This window comes from Brassica rapa, chromosome A04 (assembly GCF_000309985.2).
Source record: "Brassica rapa cultivar Chiifu-401-42 chromosome A04, CAAS_Brap_v3.01, whole genome shotgun sequence".
Lineage (NCBI taxonomy): Eukaryota > Viridiplantae > Streptophyta > Magnoliopsida > Brassicales > Brassicaceae > Brassica > Brassica rapa.
The window spans coordinates 11,379,475-11,403,937 of NC_024798.2; the positions used below are offsets into that span (position 1 = coordinate 11,379,475).

Consider the following 24,463-nt stretch of genomic DNA (forward strand, 5'->3'; position numbering starts at 1 on the left):
TTAGAATTTAGATCATGACATTTAAAAATATTCCTTTTTTAAAATGCGTATGGATTAAATTATGTATGCCGTAGTTATAATTTATGTTAAATATTCGAGTGATGAAATTTTTCCATATTAGACAAGCACAGTATAATATAAATTATGATATTTAAAATAAATAATCATTTAAAAAAAGAACTTTTTAACACTAAAATATTTATTAAATTAAAAATTTAATGGGCTTAAATGATTATAACATGAGAAGCATTCGACCCTAAGAAGATAAACGAAAATAAATAAACATAATGAAAGATAAATGTGACAAATTTTCATTAGAATAATCTAAACCATAGAATAATGAAGTTTATTTATCACAATGAGAGTGAAGTTGATTATTTTAACATCAAATGATTTTGACCAAAAGAAAAGAATAAAGAAAATAAAATAAAACGAAAATAAAGATTCACACTAAATATATAACTAAACCATTTTAAACAAAAACAAATGTTAAATTAAATACACAGAAAATTTCAAGAAGTGTGGACCAACCCTTAATCTTATTGAAAACTTTTCATGAGATGAAGTTAATTTTTTTTCATTTTCTATCTCATCCTCAGATGCCACAATGCCAATATACAACTCCACTTTATACGAATCTTTTTTTTGTTCTTGCCAATTGTCAAAAGCACTTTGTACCCAAAAATAAAACAAAAAAAATTTCCATGGCCACCTATTTGTCTTATGAAAACTAAGATCTTGATTGGACGCGTTTTCATAAGTGGCTTGGAAGTAATCGTACAGGAGTAATGGAACGGACGGTAGAAAAACATTTGCTTACGCTACCTTCCCTTTAGTCCTTTACTGAACACGCACGCAGTTTAGCTTTCTCAAACCAATATAATTGTTTTCCATACCATAAAATCATAAACCAAAGAGCAAATATTGTTCTGCCTCAAATCTCTCTCTGTCTATTTATTATACCCAATATCTAAACCAATCATGCAAATGTCCTAAGAGGCATTAGAAAAAAGGTCATCATCATCATCCATCACTTAGCCATCATAATCTTGACAAACTCCTCATAGTTTATCTGACCATCTCCATCAACATCAGCCTCACGGACCATCTCCTCGACTTCCTCATCAGTCAGCTTCTCACCGAGATTGGTCATAACATGGCGCAGCTCAGCAGCGGAGATGAAACCGTTCTGGTCTTTGTCGAAAACCCTGAATGCTTCTTTGAGCTCTTCCTCTGAGTCAGTGTCCTTCATCTTCTTAGCCATCAGGTTCAGGAACTCGGGGAAGTCGATGGTTCCGTTTCCATCGGCGTCAACCTCGTTGATCATGTCCTGGAGCTCAGCCTCGGTTGGGTTTTGTCCCAGAGAACGCATAACTGTTCCCAGCTCTTTGGTAGTGATGCAACCTGTGTAAAGAACAATTCAGAAGGCATTACAGATAAAATAATAACACAATAACTTGCTTATATCATCTCTTTAAGAGTTATAAATCTACACAAAGTGGAAAATTAAGCTTAAAAACGTACATCCTCGATGAATAAGTGACCATAATAAAGAAAACTCAAAAATGATTACAGAGGGAAGAAAGATTCAAAGACACAAAATCCAGATCGAAGCTAAAACAATAAGCGATTAAGCTGAAGATCGAGAAGCGTAGAAAATTTCCAAGGATCAGACACAGCAAATGGGAAGAGATTATTGACTCAGAGAAACGTAATCTGCGTTCTACAATCGATCCCAGCAATTAGGGATCAGAGAAATAGAAGAAATGTGGGAGGAAGAGGCTAAAGGCTTCCTTGAATTCGGATATCTGCTCGTCTGTCAGCTGGTCCGCCATTGCTCCCTGCTTTCTTCTCCCTTTGCTTTGCTTTTTATTTTATTTGGGATTCTGAGTCGTCCCTCTCTAACACAAAGTTCCTAACAAAATATCTAAGCAAACGACAAAAAAAATAACACGAAGAAATAAATATAAAGAAAAACGAAAAGGGAGAAATGTTAACTATTGTTATAATGTTGTGGGTTAACTATCTATTTTTCTTAGAGAGATAACGTATAGCATGAGATTTTCACCAAATTCTCCTAAATTAAAAGTTGCAAACTTATTTTTCCCAAATTTAAAGATTTTAATTTTTTTCCCCAAATCAATAGTTTGAAATTTTATTATAAATAGAACATGATTTTAATAACCTTTATATATCTTAATACATTTTCTATGAACTCTTATAGCTGAGTTTATAAGCCTTCATATACCCTTTTACACTGTTTGTAATAACCTCATGTAACGGATTTTATAACACTGTATAAATCCTTATATACATTGTCACATAAACTCTTATAACTGATTTTTATAAATCTTACATAATAATGCTTTATAAAGGATTTTTAAGACTATTTAGACCCTTCTGATTTGTTTTTTTTTTGACGAAAACGAAAGGCTTGACCCTTATGATTTGTTTATATAACATTATTTACAAGGCTTGTAAATTATATATAGTCCCTTATAAATCATATTGTGTTGTGGATGCTTATAACTGAATTTATATGCCTTTGTAAATCATTTTAGACTGTTTGTAAGCTTTTATAACCCATTATAAATCCTTATATATATATATATATATACATTGTTATATAAACTCTTATAACTGATTTGGTAAACCCTTGCAAGTACATAATAATGCTTTATAAATTATTTTTCATAAAACTTTATAAATTATTTTTCATAAATCTTATAAATTATTTTTCACAAGACTTTATAAATCCTTATACATTTTTTATATAACAAATTTATTAGCCTTGGTTAATTACTTCATAATTTTTAAATCTTTATAATAATTTATGACCTTTATAAATCATAATTCATTGTTTTATTAACTCTGAAGCTGAGAATCTATATAAGCCTTGGTAAACACTTTTACATTGTTTGCAAACTCTTATAACTGATTATATAACACTTTATAAACCCTTATATATACATTTTTATGGTGTTCAAGAAAAATATATACATTGTTATATACATCTTATAACTGATTTTATAAATTCTTGCAAGTACTTAATAATGCTTCATAAATTATTTTTAAAAAACTTTATAAATTCTTATATTTTGTTTATATAAAAGGAAATCTTCAAATATTCCAGGATACGGTCGAATTAAATATAAATCTCACCAATGATTACCTATATAAAAGAACTTAAAGCCGTAAGAGAAAATGCTATTGATATAAGCCTTTTATCAAAAAAAAAAAATCTATTGATATGGACTACTTTTAATACAAGCATGCAGCTAAAACTGTATATATATGGTTCATACTAAAAACGTTATATTCCTTTTAGTAAGATCAATAAGCATATATATTATCCAATTATTTTATTTTTGATATTGGACTAAGTAAAACTTAAATATATTAATTTTTATAATTCAAAACTAATCCCAAACTCAAACAACACACCCCAAAACTTTAGTTGGCCAACGTATATTGTTAAAGGTTGTTTTCCTTTGAACAGGTCGACGTAGTAAAGAAATATAATAACTCCGACAAACTTGCAACTCGTTTATTGCAATTGTAGCCTCTTCTACTAGTTCAAGTCTGATCCTATTTTTCATCTATTACATCCAATTACAGCTCTATTATTCCAGCATTTGAGATTTTATCCAACAGTTTTGTGATTGTTTCAGCTAATTCTCTTTCATATGTTTAAAACTCTTAAAACTCCAGATTCACCAGTCACTAAAATTTTCATTTTCTCAAATAAAAAATCTCCATTTGATCTTTTTGTTTAAATTAATCTAAAAAATGACTTCCAATGGTGAAGAAATCGAAGAAGAAGAAATATCAAGAATTGAGAAAGGCCAAGCCAAAAATTGCCATGGAGGAATCGAGACAGTCATATGTACTTCTCCAAGTATTGTTTGCCTTACGCAAAAGGTAAAAATCAAAAAACAAAATGTAATACGTAGTTACAATGACAATAGATCTTTTCTTCAAATTGGTTTAAGCCTTTATAAAATTGATTACAGTTGATAGCCGAGATGATAGGGACGTACTTTGTAATATTCTCTGGATGTGGAGTGGTGGTAGTGAATGTATTGTACGGTGGAACAGTGACGTTCCCGGGGGTATGTGTGACTTGGGGTCTCATTGTTATGGTTATGATTTACTCTACTGGTCACATCTCCGGTGCACATTTCAATCCGGCCGTCACCTTAACTTTTGCTATTTTCCGGCGATTTCCCTGGTATCAGGTCGCTATTCTCTGTCTCATCCTTGAAAGACCTAGATTGTTTTGAACACCAAGTTTTGCGTTTGCAAATAAATGTGATTTAGAACGAATAAAAGAAACCATTAAAAGAAAAACATTTCCATTCTTTCATAAATCAAATGTGAACATTTTCAAATATCACAATAGCAAATCAGTTCTAGTGATTAGTAGTTTATAACTTTATACATTTGTTATGTAATTAATGCACTCACATTAATTATTTTTTGTTCCATTTTTGAAGTAATTTAATCGATTTTAAAGCATCTTTAATTAAAACTAGATCTTGATCCGCGCCTCCGCGCGGGTGTTGGATTTAACTTGCGTTCAATGTAAATTTATAAACCATTTATTTTATAAAATATCCATTTATATTTTTATGTTTTGTAAAATATATTTAGAGTAGAATATATTATATTATTATTTAATATAGATGTTTGATAATAATTTTTTATTTGTACGTAATATTATATTTATAATTTTATAACTTGATGCAATTTGATGTAATTGTAATATTCATATATTAACCTATTGATTTTTTTGTTTATTTATTAAAAATGATTTAATTTTTTACAGTAGGTTTTTATAAATTATTATTAATTTTATGATATTTGATTTTAAGTAAAGCGGCAGATTTGTAAATAAGAAAGAAATACAATGGCTAAATGTGTAAATAAAAATAAATATTTAATTTGCTATCCACGTTTCTAAGCAATTCTCATTTAATCTGCTATCCAAGTTTCCAAACAACAGAATCTGTAAATGAGAAAGAAATACAGTGATTAAATATGTAAATAAAAATATTTAATTTGCTATCTTTGTTTCCAAATAATTATTTAATCTACTATCTAAGTTTCCAAACAGTACCAAAAGGTACTTCAGTTTTAATAATATAGATGAGATGACAAGACAGCCGGTTTAGAGTTCGCGTTTACTCATAATAAAAATTATCATTTGACCTTGTGATTAACAGAACAATTTTCATTTAAGATGATAATGGTAAGAAATACAAGTAATTTTTTTTTAAAAAAAACAAGTACATTTTTTTACATCTAAACGCTATTTTATTATTCAAACAAGAAATAGTCTAGGAAGTCTGACTGGAATAGAAAACCATCAGAAATCATATATTTATGAAAACCTCTTACATTTTTAGCTAATAAATCTGCAGTCGTATTTTGTGCTCAGGGTTGGTAAACTATCTTGAAATCTTCTTTTTAGAGTTGCTAACCTTTTCAGTTCGGTTGAAAAGCTTTGCCATGATGTTGGTTCTTTGTCCAAAACTTAAACTATACTCATTTATTTTGATATTTGATGATGGAAATGATTTGTATAATATGTTTTGGGCAGGTACCATTGTATGTAGGTGCACAACTTGCAGGATCGTTACTAGCCAGTTTGACAATAAGACTAATGTTCAAAGTAACACCTGAAGCTTACTTCGGAACAACTCCAACTGATTCGGCGGCACGAGCGCTCGTTGCGGAGATCATTATCTCATTTCTTCTCATGTTCGTTATCTCCGGCGTTTCAACTGATAGTCGCGCGGTTAGTTTTTTCTATATGTATCAAGTTACCTTATATCCTTTAGTTATCCAACATATCTAAGAGATTATGACACGATTAATCACGAAAGTATGCAAATGGAAGTTCTCATGTTATTGGACGGTTATCAATATTTTCGACAGATTGGAGAATTAGCTGGAATTGCGGTAGGGATGACTATAATGTTAAATGTTTTTGTGGCCGGGTAAAAATACTTTTCAGTAACGTTTTCATATTACCAGCATAGCATAGAGTTGGAAATATTTCTAATCTGGGTTTGTAAATGATATAGACCGATTTCAGGAGCATCAATGAATCCAGCGAGAAGTCTAGGACCAGCAATTGTGATGGGAGTTTACAAAGACATATGGGTTTACATTGTAGGTCCCATCTCCGGAGTTATGGCCGGAGGTTTTGTTTACAACTTTATCAGGTTTACTGATAAGCCACTTCGAGAACTCACCAAGAGTGCGTCTTTTCTCCGTAGCATCTCTCCAAAACAATAATTCGACGAGCTAATATTTTATTAGTTCCAGATATGTATGTATAAATTGATATCTTTCACTAAATGAAAACAGACTCCATTTTCAAAATTTGGCAATGAAATACAATTTTTTCATTAATCGTACTTTTTAAAATATGTATCCAGAAAGGTACCACATATCCTTTATTTCCAAGATCATTATTTCCTCCTAATTCCATAATCCTTTTGAGAATATGATTTGCCACTCATCGTCTTTTTACGGATAATGGCATTTCAAGTTCATGTCTAATATATGCGTATGAGTTTTGCTTGGGGACACTAAAAGTATGATGTTCATGTAAATATAGCTGAACAACGTCATCTTATTAATGACTTTACAAGAGTATATATACAACTCTAATAACTTGATCGTCCTTATCTCTAGGATCTCATACTTATCTATATAATTCTCATATATATCTCTAATATACAACATCTTTATCCAGGACCGGGCCTGAAAAATATTGGCCCACAAGCAAAAAATATTTTTGGCCTTTTTGTTTCTAAAAACCAGCAAAAAAAATTTAAAGATGCAGGTGTGGATGTTTGAACCCGAGTTCATTTCCACTGTTAGAAGAATGTTTCCAGTAGAGCTACATGCTGTTTATGATTTTTATCGGTCCTAAAACAATCTATATTTTTGCCGGGCCCCAAGCACATGCTTGATGGGCTTCTATTCAGGCCCGGACCTGTCCTTATCCAATACTCCCCCTCAATTTGGGAAGATGGAAGTTTCGAACTCGCCTTGGTCAAAACATCAGCTATCTGTTCAGTAGTTCGGACATGAACTGTCGTAATCAGTCCAGCTTTTATAGCATCTCTAGTTTGATGACAATCAGATTCCACATGTTTAGTCCTCTCATGGAAGACTGGATTAGTAGCAATATAGATTGCTGATTTACTGTCACAATACAGCTTCACCGGCTCATTGAGTGGCGACCCCAAGTCATGCAGCAACCGTTTAAGCCACTTGATCTCCCTTGTCGCCTCTGCCATTGACCGATATTCCGCTTCTGTCGATGAGTGTGACACGACGTCTTGTTTTTGTGTTCTCCACGAGATGGGCGAGTCTCCTACCATTGCTACATACGCACTCAGCGATCGTCTGGAAGCTGCACATGAAGACCAGTCAGAGTCACAGTAGACTGAAAGCCTGAGATCCGTACTTGAACTCAGAAGAATACCCTGACCAACTGTTCCCTTTAGATAACATACTACACGCAGAGCTGCATCCCAGTGAGCTTCTCTTGGTGTCTGCATAAACTGCGCCAGAATATGAACAGAGTAGGATATGTCCGGTCTTGTGATCGACAGATATATCAACCTCCCCACTAGCCTTCTGTATTTCTGTGATTGTATAATAAACGGACTTTTATCTCTCCCAAGCTTGTGTTGTTGTTCCATAGGTGTTGCACTCGGCTTTGCCCCAAGCAGTCCGACCTCTGTGATTAAATCCAGCGTATACTTCCTTTGAGTGATCATGAATCCTTCATCTCCTCGTCCAACTTCGATACCCAAAAAATACTTGAGTTTCCCGAGATCTTTCATATGAAAGCATCTGCCTAAATACTCTTTGAACTTCAACAAGACGTCCATATCATTCCCACATATCAGTAAGTCATCGACATAGATCAAGACCCTGATCTCAATATGTCCTCTAGTTAACATAAACAATGAGTAATCTTCATACGAATGTTTGAACCCAAATGTTGTCAACGCTTCACTTAACTTTGCATACCAACATCTAGGAGCTTGTTTTAAGCCATAAACTGCCTTGTGAAGCCGACACACTTTCTTTGGGTCTGAATGAGTAAAGCCTTGAGGTAGCTTCATGTAAACTTCTTCTTTGAGATCCCCATGCAAAAACGCATTCTGTACGTCCATTTGGTGTACTATCCATCCTTTACCTGTTATCACACGTAGCATACTCCGGATCGTTGTCATCTTAGCAACCGGCGCAAACGTTTCTGTAAAATCCACGCCCTCTACTTGTCTATTACCAAGCACCACCAACCTAGATTTGCGTCTCTTTATTGTGCCATCTGGTCCATACTTATTCTTGTATAACCACATATTCCCAATAGCTGTTTTTCCCGGTGGTAGGTCCACAACACTGAATGTTTTGTTCAGTTCAAATGCAGTAATCTCATCCTTCATCGAGTTTCTCCACTCTTCAAGCTGCATTGCTTCCTTGTAGCTCCTTGGTTCAGTTTCATTGATAATAGCAGCTAGGAACGCCTTATGGGACGCTGAAAAATTCTCATCAGAGATATAGTTTACTAAAGGATAAGGTGTCGCAGCCGTACCTGGGACCACTGTTGAAGACTCTGGATCGGAGCTGGTGAGATTGTGATGAGGGGTGTCAAGGCATACGGCACTGTAACTGATGTAGTCTCGCAGTTTAACTGATGGCATCTTCTCTCTTAAGCCTCGTCCTAGTTCAGGTTCTTGGTTTGTCACAACTGATTCATTACTAACCGTGGGCGCGTTATTTATACTACCACTGCCTGTTGTGATCTGATTGTCTATCTCATCTCCTTCAGCTACTTTCTCTCCCGTAGTGACTACTTCTACAACTTCTGTTTCAACACTATTCACTTTCTCTGTTTCAATTTTCTCGGACTCCTTGGTTGTTCCAGCAACATTAACTGGATCACTCCCCCTGTCCTCAGTGTCTGAGACAGTGTATATAATCCAGTCGTCATCCGGTCCCCCAGTCAAGCTTGTTTCATCAACCACAGTCGACAACTCTTCATTTAAGGGGAAAATATCCTCTTTAAACACTACATCCCTCGAAACAAGAAACTCGTTTGTCTCAATATCATACACTCTCCACCCCTTTTTCCAAAAAGGATATCCCACAAAAATACACTTCCTACTCCTCGGACTGAACTTATCTTTGCTCCTGTCCCTTCGATGTACGTAACACAAAGAACCGAACACTCGAAGTGAGCTGTAGTGTGGTCTCTTCCCAAACAAAACTTCATAAGGCGACTTTCCTTGTAATATTTTGGAAGGAGTCATGTTAATAACATGAGTGGCCGATGATATTGCCTCCCCCCAAAACTTCACCGGCAGCTTTGCTTGAAATAGCATTGCTCTTGCCACATTCAAAATGTGTCTATGTTTTCTCTCCACTCTGCCATTCTGCTGCGGCGTGTACACACATGTTGTTTGATGAACTATCCCACTATCCAAGAAATAACTGCTTAAGCTCATAAACTCCAGACCATTGTCACTGCGCACCGTTTGTACTTTCTTATCAAACTGCTTTTCTGCATACTTGACAAATCTTTCCACTATCGTTTTTACTTCTGACTTTTTCATCATTAAGTAGGTCCAAACAGCCCGTGAATGGTCGTCTACTATCGTTAGAAAATACACAGCACCTGACGAGGATGGAACTCTATAAGGGCCCCAAACATCTACATGGATTAACTCTAAACACTTGGTAGTTTTATTGCAACTTTCAAAAAACACATCCCTAGTTTGTTTTGCTCTAAAACAAATGTCACAAAGACTTGAGCAAACATTATTCTTAACACCAGAAATCTGAGAAAAACTGAAAAAGCTGGGTGTCCAAGTCTCCGATGCCACAACAACTGATCAAATTTGCCCTCGGCCTTATTTCCTTTCGCCATTGAAACATCCTTGAAGTAGTACACCCCATCACGCTCCTCACCTGCTCCAATCAGAGTCTTCGAAGAACGGTCCTGCAGTAAACATATAGCATCGGTGAATAACGCAAAACAGTTCATATGTTTTAGTAGTTTAGAAACCGATATCAATGAACAATCCAGGTTTGGCACGTATAGAACATCTTTAAGAGATATGGTGTCACTTAAAATAAGGTCACCCATGCGTGATGATGTTGTGGTTCCTCCATCAGCAAAACCTACTAAACAAGGTGCCATATCTCGTATATTCACAAGCTGGGAGAGCTCCCCAGTCATGTGATGTGAAGCTCCAGTGTCAATAATAACATCACCAAGTGTTTTACCTGAAAGCTTTTCATTACCGCCACTAGACTTCACTTCTTGAATAATCTGAGTTATCTGTCTCCATTGTTCAGGCGTAAGATCACCAGAAGCAGCACCATAAGAGCTGGTTGCCGTTGCAACATTTGCTGCTCCACGCCCACCGCCTCTGCCATAACCACGCCCAGTTCCTCTATTGGAACCACGACCGTCACCACGTCCTTTCTGTCTATCATTCATCCACTCTGGATACCCCACTAGCTGCCAACAAGAGCTCTTTTCATGTCCTGGTTTGCCACAATGATAACAGACTCTGTCTTTTGCTCTGTTTCCTTCTCCTCGTGTGTTGTTTCCATTCATGACGATTTCATGATTCTCACTTTGAGAAGCCTCTCGTTTAGCCACAAAACCAATTGCTTCTTGACTTGCTTCTCGACTTTTAGAAGAATTGAACCTTGCTTCTTCTCTAATAACCTTCGCATATACTTTGCCAAGGTCTGGTAACTCATCTGCTTCTATGATAGCTGTCACCACATTACCGAACTTAGAGTCATCCAACCCCATAATAAATTGATGAACTCTCTCATCCTCACGCTCCTTTTCATAAGTGGCTGCAGCTGAACACGTACACGCCGGTGGCGGCTTATATGTCTGCAACTCTTCCCACATAACCGCCATGCGTCCATAATAATCAATTACGGCCTGACCATTCTGACGACATGAAGCCAATTGCTCCATCAACTGGTGAACACGTACTTTGTTCCCAACATCAAACCTCTTCTTAAGGTTATCCCATAATTTGTGAGCCTCCGTTATGAAGGTCACCGTAGATCTTACTCTCGGTTCAATCGAAGAGCGTATCCAACCAACAATCATCGAGTTTACACTCAACCAAGCTTCCAAGTCCTTACCATCCTCCTGTGGTTTTGGCAAACTCCCATCAATGAAGCATGCTTTCTTCTTTGCCCTCAGCGCATTCCACATCTCCATAGCCCATTCGTTGTAGTTGTCTCCTTTCAACTGCACCGATGTGATTAGAGCACCCGGGTTGTCGTAAGAAAACAATGAGTACGGAGACACATGAACAATTTCACCAGACTTGACCATAACTTGCTTCTCTTCATCTCCCATGATGACGAAACAAACTTGAAAAGAAAACTTCTTTCGCTAATCAGATCTTAGCTCTGATACCATGTAAATATAGCTGAACAACGTCATCTTATTAATGACTTTACAAGAGTATATATACAACTCTAATAACTTGATCGTCCTTATCTCTAGGATCTCATATTTATCTATATAATTCTCATATATATCTCTAATATACAACATCCTTATCCAATAGTTCACAAAATTAATACATGAATCTTAAATATTTTTTGTTTTTGGTTTTTCTAAGATTTTTCGATCTTCATCTTTGTTTTTTTCTTCAAAACAATACACATAATAAGCAAAGTTGATAAAATTAATTCGCGCATAATTTTTAAGAGAAAATTACTTTGCAAATAATGTTTAAGAGATTACAATTATTGTTATGAGAAAACAATTAGCAAAAACATTTTAAATAAGCAAATAAATAAATCTTGACTAAAATATCTTCTGCAAGCGATTTTTGACACACATTTTAATTTGTGAATATGAGTGAACATAGAATTCTCAATACTGTTACTGTTAGAAAATGGTGTTTAAATTTACTAATGGCTAGAAATCTTAGTTTCCTAAAAAACCAATTTGTTAAGTTTGGACACAAGCAAATTGTTTACTAAAATTTGTGACACCTCTGCATATAGCTTCATTTATGACAATTTTCTAAATTGCGTTTAACAGGTCGGCAGAGTAACAGAGAAAGATAATGTTGAATTCCTTATTTGATTGAATAATTAGTGACAATCTTAGTATCAATTCTTACCTATCTCCACGTAACGTCAAAGTTTTATCCTATTTATCATCTCTTCCATCGAATCATAGTCCAACTCATTAGATTTAATCCAATCCTTCTGTTATTGTTTCAACTAATTTCTGTTTGGCATGTATAAAAAGCTCTTTGACCTCCAGTATTTTTAACAAGTAACATATTTCAGATTCCTTTTTCACACATTAAATACTCTACTCAAAACCTTTTTGTACAAACCTATATTTTAATTTAAAACTTAACCAAAAATGACTTCTCACGGTGAAGGAATCGAAGAGGAGCAAATATCAAGAATTGAAAAAGGAATAGAAAAAGATTGCCATGGAGGAATCGAGACAATCATATGTACTTCCCCCAGCATTGTTTGCCTTACTCAAAAGGTAGAAAACGAAGTATTTTTTTTATTGCATAGTTATAAGAAATACATATTTAAAAAAAAAAAACTGATTTGTTGTTATTCTTTTTAAAATAAATTTGTCGTAGTTGATAGCAGAGTTGATTGGGACGTATTTCATAATATTTTCTGGATGTGGAGTGGTGGTGGTGAATGTGTTGTACGGTGGAAAAGTGACATTTCCAGGGATATGTGTGACTTGGGGTCTGATTGTTATGGTCATGATTTACTCTGTTGGTCACATTTCTGGCGCACATTTTAACCCTGCCGTCACTATCTGTTTTGCCATTTTCCGGCGGTTTCCTTGGTATCAGGTAACTTATCTTCTCCCTTAGAATAAGACTTATAGATTGATTCAGACACTAGGTTTTGTATTTATATTTGTCAAGAACTTTTTCAAAACAAGTCGCATAGTTTTTAACTAATATGATTGTATACAATGCTTTGGGCAGGTACCATCGTATATAGGTGCACAACTTGCGGGGTCCTTACTAGCTAGTTTGACATTGAGGCTAATGTTCAAAGTCACACCCGAAGCTTTCTTCGGAACAACTCCAGCTGATTCGGCGGCACGAGCGCTCGCCTCAGAGATCATTATCTCATTCCTCCTCATGTTCGTTATATCTGGTGTTGCCACAGATAGTCGTGCGGTTAGTCTTCCTTATACATATATATATATATATATATATTAGTGTGCAAATGGAGATTCTAATGTTGTTCTGGATATATTTGACAGATCGGAGAATTAGCTGGAATTGCGGTAGGGATGACAATAATATTGAACGTCTTTGTAGCCGGGTAAAACTTACATTTTTCATTCTACTACAAAGAAAATTCATATATTGAACATAAATATTAATTTTGGGTTTTGAATATTCTTAGACCGATATCTGGAGCATCAATGAATCCAGCAAGAAGTCTAGGACCAGCAATTGTGATGGGAGTGTATAAAGGAATTTGGGTTTACATTGTTGGTCCTATCATCGGAATTGTGGCCGGAGGTTTTGTTTACAACTTCATCAGATTTACGGATAAACCACTAGGGGAACTCACTAAAAGTTCTTCTTTCCTTCGTAAAGCTTCTTCCAACAACAATGCTTCTAGTTCTAACAGCTAATATTTTGTTCTCTTTCTTGTATTTGACTGTGTTAGTCTCTTCTAGACGTCTCTTTTGTTGTGTTAAGATAATTTGGTTTCTTTTGACTTGGTGTTTCTTTAAGATTATTAAGAATTGTCCATTTTGATTTATAAAATAATCAGATATTTTGGGTAATTTTTTTTTTTGGATTGATTTTTGTTTTTGATACATGAACCAAACTAAATCCGATAAAATTACAGATATTTTTGATATAATTTATCTGAACCGGATCTAAGAGGTACCGAACCGTATCCGATATTGAATTTTAAAATACTCCGAAATACCTGAAATCCAAGAAATTAATCTAACCCAAATTCGATCTGGTATCCGAATGCCTAAGCCTAATTGTAATCTATAATATTTGTAGAATGTATATTCTATAGCATCTTAATAAGTATTCCTTTTGTGAAAATTTATTTTGACCAAATTTGTTTCCAAAAAATAAAAGATTCCAAATTAGAAAAATATTGGAAGATAATATTTCTGTTTACACTACCATTAAAATTTTTTGCAGTATTTTTACAATACTTAAAAATAACAATGTATTTAATTATAAAAGTATATAATATACTTAAATGATAAATGCTATATTTCTTAAACACAACATGAAAATATATTGGGCAATTCTCATAAATAGATCATTTTCAAGTTTTGGTCACAAAAATAGACCACAAAGAGGAAAATGACCAAAATGTTTCATTTAATAGGTAAAAGGACACTAATACTCTAGATATATAAAAAAAATAAAATTAAAATTAAAAAATTATAAAAAATTTTTTTATAGTTTTAGATTATATGTTTTCAAATTCGAACTTTTTTATAAATTTTTTTTCTTTTTTTCTTTTTTTTTATATTTTTTTCAAATTTTCTTTTTGTAATTCGAAAATATTTTTTGAAACTATTTTTAAAATTTTATTTTCAAATTTTAATATTTATTTTCTATTTTATAAATTTTTAAACTTCAAACTCAAATCCCCACCCCTCAACTTTAAACCCTAAGGTTTGGATTAATTAACCCTAGGGGTATAAGTGTATATTTACCTCTTTAATGAAACATTTTAGTCATTTTGATTCTTAGAGTCTATATTTGTGATAGAAACTTTTTTAGTGTTATCCTAGGGTTTTTCTCAAATATATTTGATCCTAAATAAATATATTTTCTATAGTATAACTAAAGGTTTTAAAAAGAAATGTATTATTTGCAAACTATAAAAATAAAAAAATTGGAAATTTGCCAAAATAGAACAAAAAAGCACACTCTTTGTCCCCTTAATATAAAAACAACATAAATTAGTCCATTTAGTATAATATTTACAAACAAAACCCAATCTAACCCTTACTTTATCAATTAACAATTTTAAAACTGGCTTTTAAATATCAATATAAAACAAAAACGAATTTTGACCAAAAAAGACAGAGAAAATAAATAAATTAAATCTAATCTAATTAAAAATTACCTAAATGGAAACAAAACGAAAAAAAAAAATTCCCAAATCACTATAATATATGAATTTTGTTTAGTTTTATTTTTTGATAATTTTACAAATTATATATCATTTTTTTAATTTTAGGCAATTTGATTTAATATATCTTAACCAAAAGAAATAAATGAAAATCAATATAAATTATAATTTTAAATAAATACATATATACTCTTAAATATAATTTTAAAATAAATGAATTTGTTTTTTTTTAAAATAAATCAAAATAAATAAATTATAATCATTTAATTTATTTATTTTACTAGAAAATCGTTGAAATCCGTTTTAGAAAACTTAAAAGATTTCCACATATTTTAGAATATTTTGTAAGTGAATTTGCCATATTCTTATCCGTAGAACGTACACACCTCTACCCTGCGTAGAAACTATTACCGTATGTAGCCATTTGAGTTGTGTATATATTTTGTATTCTTAGAATTTTAGAATTGCTCATAAAAGTGGAAGCTGTATTCAGAGAAAATATAGCTATCTTTACAATTCATATTCACATTCTTCTTATTTAGAATTTTATTTAAAAGTAGATTATTTGTTCAAGAGACAGTAGATTAACTTGTTTAATTTGGAATTTAATTTCTACCAACCCAATTTTCATAGAAGATGAAATATACTTTTTTGTAGAACATAATTTAAAATTTTAATTTAACAAATTTGAACCAAAAAATATCATTTTGTGTTTTTTTTACGCCGGCATTCATAAATCATTCTGTGTATATGAGTGTTTTATCAATTGTTTCTAGTTTTATGATTTTTTATTCATAAAATTATTTATTTCATTCAGTTTGAAAAATGGAAAGGTAAAAGGGAGAAAAAATGGACAAAAAGGGTTATACTAAAAAGGTCAAAGATGCTGTTTTTTTATTTTCATTATATTTTGGCAATTTTCCCTTGAAAATTCATATTTTGATGTGGTGCTGTTTTAATGATTTCAGATTATGAATTTATTGTACTGAATTTAAAAATAAAATAGTATTAGATTTTATCCGCGCAGCTACGCAGGATTATTTATATTTCTAATTTATGTTTTTTTTATTAATTTTGTTTGATTTAATGATATTTTATAAACTTCGGTTGCGTCCAGATTGTAATTTTTTTTTTGTTTTCAGCTTGGTTCTGGTTCAGTTTTGGGCTTTGGTTTTCGGTTGAATTTGAACTTGTTTTAGATTTGGTTATTTTAATTTTTTTTGTTTGGTTCAAATAACAATGTTATATCCGATAAACTTTTGAGTTCAATTCGAGCCCTTGGATCTAAATAGGGATATGTAATTTTCGGTCTTGATTCTGATTTAGGTTTTGTCATTTACATTAATAAATTTTATTCATAGAAAAAGTAGATGGATCAATGATGTATCGTTTAAAATTTGATTGTTATATGTTGTTGATGAAGTTTTAAATAGATTATCTTCATAGGTCTTAAACCATAATTGGAAGTAAGAGTTGTCTTCATGTGTCTTGTTATAAATTAATTGTTTTATTTAATTCTATAGTTATAACGTATTTTTGTAATACTATAGAGGGATTGTATATTATTTATGTATGGAATTTTTGAGTTAGCTTACTTGCAATTGTTTGTAGGACTAAGAATTTTATGGCTACTATTATATTTTTTAACCAAACCAAACCTAATATTCAGGGTAAATGAATGATCTAAATCATTATCAAGCTGTATATCCAAACTTAGAATTAACCAAAATGATAAAGATATCGCCTTAACGCCTGCAATCTTAAGGCTTTTGCACATCTCTGATGGCTTCATAGTTGATAGGCAATGCATATCTCAACAAAGGTCATGGGCCTTTGATAAGAAGACAGGAGATTTAACACGTCTGAAATTGTTGAGTTTTTCCCTATGAAAGCATTAGAAGGGGGAAAACAAACGAAGGTACTCAAAATTTAAACAATATATTTAGTAATTTTAACATATAAATTTATACACATATAATTTTAAAAAAAAATCCATTTCAGATGAAATAATATATAAATTTTATCAATATCATTTCTGCAACAATGCCTCCACCATTGCTGCTTACTCAGAGGAAACCTCAGTTCAGAAACTCTAATTTTCTCTTATTCGAGGCGAAGCTTCATCCTTCTCCTTGATTGATATGAGATCGAGTTTATGAGTATTGAGCTTCCTTGTAGATAGAAGAAGCCCTAGCATGGCTCTTATTGTGAAAGCTAGTGGTCAAAGTTCAGAGTCGTCGACTGATCTCGACGTCATTAGTTCAATTCAGAATGTTGCAGGTCCTTACAACACAGATAATTAGATTTCCCATTAAAAATCTGGTTTCTCTTAGTTATCCTCTATGCAAACGTTACTCCTCTAACATATCTTGCTATTCTTCCAACACCTCTTACGGATTCACTCGGATAACCTGGAAAATTAAACAGCACCAGTAGTGCACCACATGATTAACACCAGTGAAATCTATCCCACGAGAAGCTCTGCTAACTTTTTGGAAAGAGAAACAAAGTTTTAATATCTTCAATGTTCAGGCAACAAAATATAGCATCACAAATCGAAGTACCTATCCATGCAGACCAGAAAGAGTGGATTATCTCCGGGTGGGATGAGATGAATTATTACAAGCTTGTAAGGCTTAACTCCAGAAACTGAAATTAAGGTTTACCGATTTCAAAATTTAATTACAAATAATCAAAAAAGGAATTGAATGACTATATGAGTTAATGTTACTATTTATTTTAGGAATATTATCAGGTTGATACAAAAATACATTATTTTAAAATTGTGTAAGAATTATGTCCATGTATTAAGCCTTGCAAGGTAAAACTCTAATATGTCCAAAATAAAAACATGCATTGTAACTTTCAAACATGACTCTAAATTAATAAATTAGATATAAGAACAACTAACAAAAAAAATGTCTAAAACAAATCATTATATATTAATAATGTCGAATAAGTAAACATAAGATTATAAAGTTACACAATATATAAATTTATAATCTATATCATATATTTAAAGAGTTAACTATAATATCAAAGTTATACACTTGTAAAATAAAAAATACTCATACGGACATGTAGGTCAAGCATTATATGTTATATTATAATCTAATATGTTTCATGTGTCATATCCAGAAATAATTTTTTTATTATAATTTGTTCTTTAATTTTTTAACAGCGATATTAGATTTTTTTCCTTATATATTTGCATAACAAATTTCAACTAATTTTTATATCTTTGTTTCCTTAACGCTCCAACCAAAAAAAAACCTGCCTTCAAAAATACACATAAGCAAAGTTGATAAAATTACTTGCTTTTTCTAATTCAAAAGAAAAATAAAAAATTTAGACACAAGCAAATTGTTTACAAAAATTTGTGACACCTCTGCATATAGCTTCATTTATGACAATTTTCTAAATTGCGTTTAACAGGTCGGCAGAGTAACAGAGAAAGACAATGTTGAACTCCTTATTTGATTAAATAATTAGTGACAATCTTAGTATCAATTCTTACCTATCTCCACGTAACGTCAAAGTCTTATCCTATTTATCATCTCTTCCATCGAATCATAGTCCAACTCATTAGATTTAATCCAATCCTTCTGTTATTGTTTCAACTAATTTCTGTTTGACATGTATAAAAAGCTCTTTGACCTCCAGTATTTTTAACAAGTAACATATTTCAGATTCCTTTTTCACACATAAAAAACTCTACTCAAAAACCTTTTTGTACAAACCTATATTTTAATTTAAAACTTAACCAAAAATGACTTCTCACGGTGAAGGAATCGAAGAGGAGCAAATATCAAGAATTGAAAAAGGAATAGAAAAAGATTGCCATGGCGGAATCGAGACAATCATATGTACTTCCCCCAGCATTGTTTGCCTTACTCAAAAGGTAGAAAACGAAGTATTTTGTTTATTGCATAGTTATAAGAAATACATATTTAAAAAAAAACTGATTTGTTGTTATTCTTTTTAAAATAAATTTGTCGTAGTTGATAGCAGAGTTGATTGGGACGTATTTCATAATATTTTCTGGATGTGGAGTGGTGGTGGTGAATGTGTTGTACGGTGGAAAAGTGACATTTCCAGGGATATGTGTGACTTGGGGTCTGATTGTTATGGTCATGATTTACTCTGTTGGTCACATTTCTGGCGCACATTTTAACCCTGCCGTCACTATCTGTTTTGCCATTTTCCGGCGGTTTCCTTGGTATCAGGTAACTTATCTTCTCTCTTAGAATAAGACTTATAGATTGATTCAGACACTAGGTTTTGTATTTACATTTGTCAAGAACTTTTTCAAAACAAGTCGCATAGTTTTTAACTAATATGATTGTATACAATGCTTTGGGCAGGTACCATCGTATATAGGTGCACAACTTGCGGGGTCCTTACTAGCTAGTTTGACATTGAGGCTAATGTTCAAAGTCACACCCGAGGCTTTCTTCGGAACAACTCCAGCTGATTCTGCGGCACGAGCGCTCGTCTCAGAGATCATTATCTCATTCCTCCTCATGTTCGTTATATCTGGTGTTGCCACAGATAGTCGTGCGGTTAGTCTTCCTTATACATATACATATATATATATATATATATATATATATTAGTGTGCAAATGGAGATTCTAATGTTGTTCTGGATATATTTGACAGATCGGAGAATTAGCTGGAATTGCGGTAGGGATGACAATAATATTGAACGTCTTTGTAGCCGGGTAAAACTTACATTTTTCATTCTACTATAAAGAAAATTCATATATTGAACATAAATATTAATTTTGGGTTTTGAATATTCTTAGACCGATATCTGGAGCATCAATGAATCCAGCAAGAAGTCTAGGACCAGCAATTGTGATGGGAGTGTATAAAGGAATTTGGGTTTACATTGTTGGTCCTATCATCGGAATTGTGGCCGGAGGTTTTGTTTACAACTTCATCAGATTTACGGATAAACCAATAGGGGAACTCACTAAAAGTTCTTCTTTCCTTCGTAAAGCTTCTTCCAACAACAATGCTTCTAGTTCTAACAGCTAATATTTTGTTCTCTTTCTTGTATTTGACTGTGTTAGTCTCTTCTAGACGTCTCTTTTGTTGTGTTAAGATAATTTGGTTTCTTTTGACTTGGTGTTTCTTTAAGATGATTAAGAATTGTCCATTTTGATTTATAAAATAATCAGATATTTTGGGTATAGTTTTTTTGGATTGATTTTTGTTATTGATACATGAACCAAACTAAATCCGATTAAATTTCAGATATTTTTGATATAATTTATCTGAACCGGATCTAAGAGGTACCGAACCGTATTCGATATTGAATTTTAAAATACCCCAAAATACCTGAAAATCCAAAAAATTAATCTAACCCGAATTCGATCTGGTATCCGAATGCCTAAGCCTAATTGTAATCTATGATATTTGCAGAATGTATATTCTATAGCATCTTAATAAGTATTCCTTTTGTGAAATTTTATTTTGACCAATTTTTTTTCCAAAAAATTAAAGATTCCAAATTAGAAGAATATTGGAAGATAATATTTCTGTTTACACTACCATTAAAATTTTCTGAAGTATTCTTACAATACTTAAAAATAACAATGTATTTAATTATAAAAGTATATAAACAAGTTTTAATTATTTAGGAAAATCAACTTATAATTGTGCTAAATGGTTGAAATAAGTTCGTCAGTTGCACTGTGATAACAATATGAGAACTGGCAAGACCGATGAAGGGGATCCATTGCTTGTATATTTTGGACCAGTACCAGAGCCAATGCTACAAAACTCAATAATGCATTTAAGATGTTAAAAACCCAACTTAAGTGACTTCTATTTTTGATTAAGAGGAGTCACGACCATGAGTATAAATTGTCATTTTGTAATCATTGTAAAATGAACCAAGAGATGAATAACCTTACAACTCAAATCAGATCCATTTTGTGAATCTTTCATTATTCCTCCCAAACCATTTCTAACTATGTTTTGTTTTTGTAGTGGCATTCTTTCTCATGGATCCAGCATTTTTTTCTTAGTTTTTGTAGGCTTCAACTTTTTTTTTTTTTAAACACATTTTATGCTTAAACTTAGACCAATTGTTCTTCTCTTTTCAGACTGAGTATTCATATTTTGTCCTAATTCTGACGTAATGCACTTCTTAATTTGTCAGATGGCTAAAGATGTCTTACGTTGTATGAACAATTAGTCACTGTTAGAGTTTACATCTCTCTCTATCTATGAAAAACGTTGATATATGCACTCTTCTATCAAAAGCAGTATAGTTGTCTATTGGTTTTAAGTTCTAATTACTAACTAGTATTAATAGCGATAATAAATGTGCATGCTCGTTTTGATAAACTATGATAAGTTTTATTATAACAACCTAATCACAAATGCAATAAAAAGTTGAGTAAAAAAATAAATATCATTTATTTACCTTCTATTTCAACTTATTGTAGCCATTCGTCCTATGATTCAATGGTGGAGAATATGATAGCACTTCATTGATTCAATGTTATTGTTTGGAGGCAAAGTCATGAGACAAAACCAAAAAACCAGCTTAGTTTTTTTTTTTTAATTATTAACCAAGGGTGTTCCGCGGGCGGTGACCCAACCGACTAATTCCCTGGGGCTTATCCACCAGTGACAGGAAAATCCGATTACTCTACGTGAGAGTTAGAAATCCACGCCACCTGGCCATATGAAAAGCTAATAATTTCGAGGAATCGATTCCTAGCCTGGATCAACAAAGCGACTTCTCATCTAGTGGAAACCACTGGACCATCACGATGTGATTAAAATCAGCTTAGTTTATTATGACTTTTCATAGTAAGTGTTTACTTTCAAGAAAGGGTGCAACAAAATTTGATTAGTTTGATCTGATCATCTTGTAAAATTCTTCGTTTAGAAAAGTCTATCGTAGATGCTCGATGAATACAACTCAGACAAGAGAAAGAATAAGAATGTTGCAGGGAAAAAGTATTTAGCTACAACTCTTTTACATTGTAAAACCAGACACAAAAGAGAAGAATGTTCTGTTGTATGCATACGTTTACAAGATACACAATATATATACATGAGTTGACGTCCTTATCATAAGTATAATAGGACTTATCTAATAACTCTAGGTCTCTAACTATTTATCACTAATATTCTCTAATACTCCCTCTCAAGTTGGAGTGTGGAGATTGAGAACACCCAACTTGGGCAAAAACTTGACAAAATCTGATATCCAAGAGCCTTAGTGAGAATGTCAGCTAGCTGATTATATGTACGAACATGAATCGTTTTGATACGCCCTGAAATCACAGCATTACGTACATTATGACAGTCCTTCTCAATGTGTTTGGTTCTCTCATGGAACACAGGGTTTGCCGCAATGTGTATAGCAGCTTGACTATTGCAGTACATATGAACTGTTTCAGGCAATGGATTACCAACTTCGTGAAAGAGCTGCATCAACCATTTTATTTCCCGAGTTACAGCTGACATCGCCCGATACTCGGATTCAGCGGTAGAGTGACTGACTGTGTCCTGCTTTGTAGTCTTCCAGGCGATATGTGACTGGCCTAGGAACACTACAAACGCTGTGAAAGACCACCTTGATAAGGGCAAGAAGCGCAGTTCGCATCACAGTACACACGTAACCGCAGATCGCACTTTGCACGAAGTAAAACACCTTGTCCTGGTGAGCTTTTAAGATAGCGAACAACATGTTGAGCTGCCTCCCAGTGTGCTACCTTGGATTTGTCCATAAACTGAGAGAGCATATGAATAGCATAGCTAAAGTCTGGCCGAGTCATTCGTAAGTAAACCAAGCGACCAACGAGGCGCCTGTATTTAGATGGATCGTCGAACAGAGGGCTCTCTGTCCTTCCAAGCTAATGGTTTTGTTCTATCGGTGTCAATGCTTATCGATGTGTTCTTGTAAGAGGACGTGTAATGACAATGTGTTAATGCTTATAGATGTGTTCTTGTAAGAGGACGTGTAATAACAGTCTAGTGAAAGATACTGAAAAAAGGATAACGTCATTAGCAATGTTTCTGTGGTAGCATTATCAATGGAATAACATACTGCGTTTGATAAATTAAACCGAGTAGATTCCTAAACGAGACAAACCCGTAAGAAAGAATGAGATAGATAAAAGACAGATCTTTTTAAACTGAAACCAAATCTGATCTTACTTCAATATGTCACAACTTATATATAAAGGATAATGGATGGGTTAAATAAACCGGAGGAGATAGATAGTCTCCAATTCTCCATAAGTGAAAACAATAAAGAAGGACAGCCCTTTTATATCACCCATTAACCTTACTCTTGGTTCAACTACTTGATGCAGAGCTTCAAGTCCAACAATTCACCACGCAATAAACTTTGAGGAGGGATCAACATGGAATTCTCTTGAGGAGTTTCCAAGTTGACCTCAAGAATCTTCTTCACATCTGGTGATTCATATGTCATACTGTGTCCATCCGCAATTGTGTATCCTGATGCGCACACAAATTATAGTGACCGTAGAGATCAACGTATGAGCCGGCGAAGTTGCAATCTTGTACAGGGCAAGAGCAAGGAGAGAAGTTACATTCCTTCTTATGCAATGATTCTTTTCCCAAAGAGACGTTCTCAGTGCATCCAAGCTTGGCGTTAAGGCATGATACAAAAGACTGATGCGAGCACAGTCTCCATTGCTTTGCAGGACAGAACTTAGGTTCACCCCGTAGGGTGAACCTTTAAATTCACCCCACTATTTATAACCAATAAAATTTCCACTTAGATTATTAATTAAAAAACATTAAAATGAACAAAAAATAGCTATAAAAAATAAAAATGATAATTTTAGCGACGCTAACGTTTCCAGCGAATCCTAAACCATAAATTTTAAATTCTAAACCCTATACCCTAAATTCTAAACCTAAATCCAAACCCCTAAACCCAAACCCTATACCCTAAACCCTAAACCCTAATCCTAGACCCCTAAACCCAAACTCTATACCCTAAACCCTAATCCTAGACCCTAAACCCAAACTCTATACCCTAAACCCAAAAACTAGACTATAAACCTAAACTCTATACCCTAAACCCAAGTCCTAAACCCTAAACCCAAACCGTAAACCTTAAACCTAAATTATAAACCCTAAACCCAAAACTTTAACCATAAGTCCAAACGGTAAATCCTAAACCCAAACCGTAAATCCTAAACCCAAAACCTATACCCTAAATCTAAATCTTAGACCTAAAATCCAACCGGTAAATTC

The 24,463-nt window shown here is 33.1% G+C and overlaps 3 protein-coding genes and 1 pseudogene across 3 annotated transcripts; 3 read left to right on the forward strand and 1 right to left on the reverse strand.

Annotated features, from left to right (window-relative positions):
- Positions 1-859: 859 nt before the first annotated feature.
- LOC103864151 lies at positions 860-1,857 on the reverse strand (annotated as a pseudogene).
- Positions 1,858-2,271: 414 nt separating this feature from the next.
- LOC103864152 (putative aquaporin NIP4-1) lies at positions 2,272-6,420 on the forward strand. The gene is made up of 5 exons (XM_009141915.3): positions 2,272-3,921; positions 4,014-4,238; positions 5,603-5,800; positions 5,941-6,002; positions 6,090-6,420. The coding sequence occupies exons 1-5, from the start codon at positions 3,790-3,792 to the stop codon at positions 6,301-6,303; spliced, it is 831 nt and encodes a 276-aa protein (XP_009140163.1). The 5' UTR covers positions 2,272-3,789; the 3' UTR covers positions 6,304-6,420.
- Positions 6,421-11,628: 5,208 nt separating this feature from the next.
- Positions 11,629-14,449, forward strand: LOC103864153 (putative aquaporin NIP4-1). The gene is made up of 5 exons (XM_009141916.3): positions 11,629-12,589; positions 12,693-12,917; positions 13,056-13,253; positions 13,340-13,401; positions 13,486-14,449. Exons 1-5 carry the CDS (start codon positions 12,458-12,460, stop codon positions 13,718-13,720), a joined length of 852 nt encoding a protein of 283 aa, XP_009140164.3. The 5' UTR covers positions 11,629-12,457; the 3' UTR covers positions 13,721-14,449.
- Positions 14,450-14,616: 167 nt separating this feature from the next.
- Positions 14,617-24,023, forward strand: LOC103864154 (putative aquaporin NIP4-1). The gene is made up of 5 exons (XM_009141917.3): positions 14,617-19,105; positions 19,206-19,430; positions 19,569-19,766; positions 19,865-19,926; positions 20,011-24,023. The coding sequence occupies exons 1-5, from the start codon at positions 18,974-18,976 to the stop codon at positions 20,243-20,245; spliced, it is 852 nt and encodes a 283-aa protein (XP_009140165.3). The 5' UTR covers positions 14,617-18,973; the 3' UTR covers positions 20,246-24,023.
- The last annotated feature ends 440 nt before the right edge of the window (positions 24,024-24,463 follow it).